At 39.0% G+C, this 8,102-nt stretch overlaps 1 protein-coding gene across 2 annotated transcripts in view; it reads left to right on the top strand.

Annotated features, from left to right (window-relative positions):
• Window positions 1-4,985, top strand: part of SMIM19 (small integral membrane protein 19) — a 38,106-nt gene extending 33,121 nt beyond the window's left edge. For both annotated transcript variants that reach the window (XM_006097034.3, XM_023760836.1), the window contains exon 4: window positions 4,342-4,985. In XM_006097034.3, the coding sequence (XP_006097096.1) occupies window positions 4,342-4,406 (65 nt within the window). In that variant the 3' untranslated portion in view covers window positions 4,407-4,985. The remainder of the gene's footprint in view (window positions 1-4,341) is intronic.
• Window positions 4,986-8,102: the final 3,117 nt, after the last annotated feature.

Raw genomic sequence — 8,102 nt, 5'->3', positions numbered from 1 at the left:
GGGGGAGGTGTCCCTCAGCCTGGCCTGCCCCTCTCTAATCTGGGACGTCGCTCTGACGGTCCAGGACTGCTGGCTCATGACAACTCGCGTACCTGCACACCTAGTTTGCCCAAACAGCCCACACGGGCGTGCACCAAGAGTGGCTACCTCAGGTAATTGGGACACTTAGCACACAAAGCACTCTACCAACACAGGGAAGCATAAAAAATGTGGAGACAAAGAAACAGGCCACAAAGGACAGAACCGGAGGAAAGCAGGCTACTGGATATAGAATTCAAAACCACACTTTTGAGTCTCTCAAGAGGCTTCTAGAGTCTGTCGATAAACTTGATGAGATGTACAGGAAATCTAATGAGACCCTCGATGGTGTGATAAAGGACCAACTAGAAAGTAAGCATACACTGACTGAAATAAAGAATATTATACAGACTCCCAACAGCAGACCAGAGGAGCGCAAGAATCAAGTCAAAGATTTGAAATGCGAGGAAGCAAAAAACACCCAACCGGAAAAGCAAAATGAAAAAAGAATCCGAAAGTGTGAAGATAGTGTAAGGAGCCTCTGGGACAGCTACAAGCGTACCAACATCAGAATTATAGGGGTGCCAGAAGATGAGAGAGAGCAAGATATTGAAAACCTATTTGAAGAAATAATGGCAGAAAACTTCCCCTACTTGATGAAAGAAATAGACTTACAAGTCCAGGAAGCGCAGAGAACCCCAAACAAAAGGAATCCAAAGAGGACCACACCAAGACACATCATCATTAAAATGCCAAGAGCAAAAGACAAAGAGAGAATCTTAAAAGCAGCAAGAGAAAGAAACTCAGTTACCTACAAGGGAATACCCATACGACTGTCAGCTGATTTCTCAACAGAAACTTTGCAGGCCAGAAGGGAGTGGCAAGAAATATTCAAAGTGATGAATACCAAGAACCTACAACCAAGATTACTTTATCCAGCAAAGCTATCATTCAGAATTGAAGGTCAGATAAAGAGCTTCACAGATAAGGAAAAGCTAAAGGAGTTCATCACCACCAAACCAGTATTATATGAAATGCTGAAAGGTATCCTTTAAGAAGAGGAAGAAGAAGAAAAAGGTAAAGATACAAATTATGAACAACAAATATGCATCTATCAACAAGTGAATCTAAGAATCAAGTGAATAAATAATCTGATGAACAGAATGAACTGGTTATTATAATAGAATCAGGGACATAGAAAGGGAATGGACTGACTATGCTTGGGGGGGAAAAGGGTGTGGGAGATGTGGGAAGAGACTGGACAAAAATCATGCACCTATGGATGACGACAGTGGGTGGGGAGTGAGGGCGGAGGGTGGGGTGGGAACTGGGAGGAGGAGAGTTACGGGGGGAAAAAAGAGGAACAAATGTAATAATCTGAACAATAAAGATTTAGTTATTAAAAAAAAAGAAATAAAAAATAAAATAAAATGTATGGCGTCAGAATGAATTGTAGGCCATAGCCATTTATGCCACCATTTAAAAGAATAAGGGTGTTATTTCTGTGGTGTATCATTAAGCTCAGAAAGCAAAATATAATAGTATATTATATTTAAGATGCCACTCTTAAAGTCACGTGACCACAACATCCCTTATATTATCTACATATAATATAAATGTTCTATATAATTATGCAAGCATAGAGGAAGGTTTGAAGAGATACTCATCAGACTATTAACATTATTACCTTGATGGGGAGAGTGTGGGATTTAAAGAAAAAAGACTGGATATTTTTTAAAAGAAACATATCTGTAGTAAAAAATGTAAACGTGTGTGTGTATGTGTATGCATAGAAAGAACCAAAGAGTGAAATTTTAGGTGAAAAGTAGAAAAAATATATATATGCGCATATATATTTTACACAAGTAAAACCTATAAAAAATTCTTTAGCATAAATTTTGTCCTAAGAACTGGTAACAGCAGTTCCTTTGAGGAAAGCAACTGGGTGGGCAGCTACAGGACTGGTCAGCTAAGAGGAATGTTTTTTCTTTTGTTCCTTCTGCACTTTGTACAATATGGATGGCTTACCAGCTCAAGCTAAGCAGTAAAACTAACATAGCAGCTTTATTCACAGTAGCCAGAAGGTGGAAACAATCCAAGTGTCCTTGATGGATGAATGGATACACAAACAATGGTACATAAATACAGTAGAATGTTATTCAGCCTTTAAGAGGAAGACAATTCTAACATATACTACAACATGGATGGACCTTAAAGACATTATGCTTCATAATTATTCTTATAATTAAGTAAAATAAGCAAGCCACAGAAGAACAGATATTGTATGATTTCACTTATATGAGGCAAATTCATAGACAGAAAGTAGAATGGTGGTTGCCAGTGACTGGGGGAGGAGAAAATGGGGAGTTACTACTTAATGGGTAGAGTTCAGTTTGAATGATCAAAAGAATTCTGTGTCTGGATGGTGGTGATAGTTGCCCAACAATGTGAATGTAGTTCATGCCACTAAATTAAACACTTAAAACTGACTAAAATGGCCCTAGCCAGTTTGCTCAGTGGATAGAGCATCAGCCTGTAGACTGAAGGGTCCCGGGTTCGATTCCAACCAAGGTCACATGCCTGGGTTGCAGGCTCAATCCCCAGTGGGGGGCGTGCAGGAGACAGCTGATCCATGATTCTCTTTCATCATTGATGTTTCTCTCTCTCCCTCTCCCTTCCTCTCTGAAATCTATAAAGAAATATATATATTTTTTAAAAAACTAACTAACATGGCAAATTTTATGTATATTTTATCACAACAGAAAAAAATCCTTAAAAAATTTAAGCATTTTTTTTAAAGTCTAGTCAGAAGCTTTGTAAAGAAAATTATAAGGGAAGAATTAAGTTTTCATTGATGCCTAGTCAAAATAGAAGTTACCTCCTATCAGTAATATATTCAATAGTATAACATATACAATTATAAACCCCATTGTACAGGTTTTTTTTCTTCTTTGATGGGAACGGCATAAAATAAGACCAGAATTCCTGTCTTTGTAAGGCGCATCAGTTTTCTATTGCTGCTGTAACAAATTATCACAAATTTTGTGGCTTAAAACAACACAGATGCATTGTTTACATTTTTATAGGTTATAAATCCTACAACAGTCTTGCTGGGATAAAAATCTAGGTGTGAGCAGGGTTTTCTTTCTGCTTCGGATGCAGAGCCAGCAGCATTACATCTTTCTGTTCATTCTTCATTATATCTTCCCCTCGGTCTGAACTCAGCCAGGAAAGGTTCTCCAATTTTAAGAGTCCATGTGATTAGGTGGGACCAGGTAATCCAGGGTAATCCCCCCCTCTCTTACCTTACCTTAATCACAAGCTCAAAGTCCCCTTTTCGCTGTAAGGTAACATATTCACAGATTGGGGGGATTAGGATGTAGACAGTTTTGGAAGCCATTATTCCTGTAGACAATGAGTGTGTGTGGGTCTGCACATTTATTGAATTCCTGCTCATTGGAGCATTCTTAAGTGCTTGTGACATATCTAGCCCTAACAAAGTCTGGCGGTTCAAGAGGAAATAGCAAACAAAATTCTTTTTCTTACAAAGGACTCCCAAAGTTGTAAAAGCTTTAGGCCACAAAAATCTGAATTTACCCCCGAGTACTGTAAACAAGTAGTATCTCTTTCTTGGCTAAGAAACAGTGAAGAGACTGAAAGTTTTAGAGCTAAGTAGTCAGTGACATTCCTAAATATTTTAGCCCTGTACTTTCTCTAGTTTTAGGTTGGGACCATTCATTTTTATTTTATTATTTTATTTATTTATGTAGGTATGTATGTATGTATGTATGTATGTATGTATTTATGTATTTATCTTATTGACAGTTTTATAGATGTCCCCCAATTTCCCATCCTTTCTCCCAGCCCAGGCAACACCATTCTTCAAATAAACATTTCTCAGCAGTACAAAGAGAATACAGAATTGCATTTTTTTTCATCAAGTTTATATTAATCACAAAGTTCAATAACACGTCTCTTAGGCTTATAAGTTAAAATATAGTCAAATTCCTTATTGTGTGGACAAAAGCATTATTTTTAATTTATCTTAAAGTGGAAATGGGGGACAAGAAAGAAGTAAATTGCAGAATGTTAATTTAACCGCTTAATTAATGTTTACCCTATATTTTTAAAGCTCTGAATAATCCTGATATACAAATAGAGGGTCATAATGTATAATAAAATTTTCCTCCAACAGAAAAAAGTTTAATTCTAAGCTAATTCTTTACTGAGATTCATGACTGGTCATTTAATGATATTAACTAGTAATTATTTTGCTATTTTATTAAGTATATCTCTTTTTTCTTCTTCTTTTTTTTTTAATAGCAAGGAAGTATGACCATCAACAGCCACAAAACCAAGCTGACAGTGTGCAGCTCTCATTGGAATGAAATCTCAGAAAATGAACAACATAAATAATTGTTCAATAGTATTGTAGCAAGCTCCTAATTCCACCAAGTCATGAACAGCATCTTTAAAACATCTTCTGTCTCTATAAGATAATTTTTCTTGGGACCTTTATCCCAAATTTTTGGTGTGTTTTCTTTTCCTTTTTTAAATTGCATCTGTGAGTCATTTGTGACACAAAAAATGGCTCAGAAGACCTGAAAACGGGGAGAGAGACTATACCAGAGATGTGATTTTACTTTGTGAACACCTTTGATTTCTTCAGGATGCAATCAGCCAGGAATGAAAACCCATCTTTGGAAACGAGCATCTGAAACTTATGCCACTTTGAGCTGAAATTTTTGTAAAATGAAAATCCAGTCATTGTATAATTTCCTCTCAGATTGTATTCTGTGATAAACGTAATATGGATAACTGACTGATTTGTGTTCTCATTGCTGTTGGTTACCACTCTTAATTGAATTACTACTTGCTTCTTCAGAACCTGCATAGTGGACTGTCTTTCTATATCATGAAGCGTACCCATCTGCTGATTATGGAAGCCTTCTGGAATTTTTCCCTCATGTGTTCCTAGGAGTTCATTTGCTTTTTTCTGTAATCCTACAGTTTCATTTCCACCACAAGAGTCTTCTTTAGACCATACTGCGACCATGTTGTCAAACACTAGTAAAAACACCTCTATAATTGGTGTTAGCAACTTGCTTTTTATCATATGACTCTCGATGTTTAACGTTAACTGTCTGGTTTCTAATGCTTTCTTAGCATAATAAGCTTCCCTGAAGACTCATATCTTGTACCATTTTCTCCTGTATATTGAAATGTTTTTACCTACTTTGTCATCATTATTTAAGTAAAAGCTGATTGGAGGTAGTGGTAGGGAAGTTTAACTGTCCATGTAACTGACCAAGAATTAGTTTTTGAATCCAAGGTATTCTTAATTCTAAGAGTTAGGGTTAATATGCCAGGGTTAATATTATTTTCTTTTCCCTTTATAATTGTAAAGTAAAAGAATATAAATTTTAAATGAAAAGGTTTAGACCAAATAAAATCATTCAGGGAAATTGCATTTTCTTTTAAAATTTAATTACATCATTCAAAAATGTATATATTGTTCAAGGTAAATTGTTGACCAAATGGAGTAATTCTTAACTCACAAGTGAAGGCACTGCCTACACGAAGAATGAAACGCTGTGTATAACTACAACCGTGTGTAACTAAACAGTTATAATTACAGGCTGGGGGTAGCAGAGTGGCAAGGAGACAGTCTTCTTAAACTTGGCTTTCCTCAAGGAGACACTGTATATTTCCATCAGCAGAGAATGTACTCGAGCAGGAACAGTTTACTTGCTGTCACTGACATGTGACACGATCTGGACAAATTACAAACCTGGCCATCTCAGATGATTTGTATAGTGTATATAAATAAATATAAATCACAATGAGATTGTGATTGTTTTTACCTGTGTCCACGAGATAGAGACAGTCATAACTAAAAACTGGCATATCATTTGGTGAGCATCAAACGTTGGCAAGTAAGAGCGGATGAATTCCTGATTTTTTTTTCTCTTAAAGCTAACATGGGAATCACTCACCCCCACTGGCAGGAACAACAGTGAGTCCGCCTTTGAAGTTCCTTCTCTGCTTCAACAGCTGAGCTAGGAAGGGTGGAAGCCTGCAGCCACACTTCAAAGCGACACCAGGTGATTGTCCTGCTTCTGCCCCGGAATCCACCAAAGATTCAGTGGAACTATTTTCTTTGGAAGAAAAGTGGAATGACTAATAAGCTGGTAAATAACATTTGTGTTCTCCTTTTGTTCTTTTTTTTTTTCTTTTAATGCAGAAGATACTGAGCCGTAAGCACTGGTCAGCCTCTCTTGGTGCACAGCTTGAGCATGTCAAATAGTTGTTTAGCTGCTGCCAGCCAGCTGCACTCAGGGAAGCTGTTGGCCCCTAAAGGACACAGATGTTTGCTATAGACCTCACACTGCTTCAGGTGGAGTTATTTATATGATTCATCTGAAAATGAAATGCGGAGTTTATGGTAAAATTGGTTTAATGTCAGAAATATTTTCAACATTGAGTAGAAATAACAAAATAGTGATAATAAAAATAATTTCAGATATTAACAAATACATCGAAGGAAAAGGACAAAAGTATGGAATGAAGTTTTTCAACAAATAGTTATGAAATACGTAACTGTGCTAGTCATGTGTCATCTATAGACTATTCGATTCTAATAACAATTAGAATAGGAACAGATGCAGGAAAACTAAAAGGAAATATAGTTATTTGCATACCTTTAACATCTATACAAAATAGTGAGAATAGGGACTGGAGCTTACTCTTTTTTTTTAATATATTAATTTTTACAGAGAGGAAGGGAGAGGGATAGAGAGTTAGAAACATCAATGAGAGAGAAACGTCAATCAACTGCCTCCTGCACACCCCCCACTGGGGATGTGCCCGCAACCAAGGTACATGCCCTTGACTGGAATCGAACCTGGGACCTTTCAGTCCGCAGGCCGACGCTATATCCACTGAGCCAAACCGGTTAGGGCTGGAGCTTATTCTTAATCTGTTTTCCACTTGACTCCCTAATAAAGCCAGAGTCAAACTTGCACAAAACTATAAAGCAAGAAAAGTTTCCCACCTACCTTTTGACCCTCGTCAGTCTCCTATAAGTCTGTATGGGCAAGACAGGTCTTAAATGAGGATTGAAAAGTTAGGATGAGGAACTAAGCTGAGAACTGAGGTGGTAAACCCTCCTTAGTCCTGTAGCATACCTGTAACACATATGGGGATTTTCAGCAGCAGGTCATCTCTCTACTATCATTGACTTCTCACCCAAAATAAAAGTGGCATTTAGCATTGGATTCTATGCTGATGTATTTTCCACCTTGGAGATAGTGAAAAACTAAAGCTATTTATGTAGATTAGTGACATTCCATATCCTAGGTAGGCAGGTGGGATAAGTCAAAGGAGAGGCCACTTACTGTCCAGGTTCATTGGTAGTAGTTGAGCCCCAAATTTGATACTGAAAGAGCACTGTGTTGTGTTCACTTTTTTTATTTTTATTGTTTACTAGTTCCAGAGGTTCTTGAAAAAGACCTCCACTCCAGGGACTTTATTTAACAACTAGAGGCCCGGTGCATGAAAATTCATGCACTGGAGGGGGGTCCCTCAGCCTGGCCTGCCCCCTCTCACTGTCCGGGAGCCCTCAGGGGTGGGAGGCGACCCAGTGATCAAGGGAAGGTGATGCCCCATCACACCTCTGCTGCTGCTACTTCCGGCAGCGCAAGCCTCGGCCGGCCCTGGGCGGTTGGGCAGTTGCCATCCAAGGCTTGCCTGTGCCTCGGGCCAGCCCTAGGTGGCTGGGGGGGTGAGGGGACTGGGGGTCTCCGGAGGCAGGCACATGGAGTGGCCGGGCTCACCTGGGAGTGGGCCCGGCCTTGCCGCATGCCTGCCACTCTGGCAGGGTTGAGGGGACTGGGCGCCGCCATCTTTGAGGGCGTGGGAGTCAATTAGCATATTCCTTCATTGGCTGTGGGCGCCACCATCTTTGTGATGATGCGAGGGTCAATTTGCATATTCACTCTTTATTAGCTAGGACTAGAGGCCTGGTGCACAGATTTGTGCACCAGTGGGGTCCCTCAGCCTGGCCTGCGCCCTTTCACAACCCA

The sequence above is a fragment of the Myotis lucifugus genome, unplaced genomic scaffold (assembly GCF_000147115.1).
Source record: "Myotis lucifugus unplaced genomic scaffold, Myoluc2.0 scaffold_194, whole genome shotgun sequence".
Classification (NCBI taxonomy): domain Eukaryota; kingdom Metazoa; phylum Chordata; class Mammalia; order Chiroptera; family Vespertilionidae; genus Myotis; species Myotis lucifugus.
This window is presented reverse-complemented; position numbering and strand designations above follow the sequence as displayed.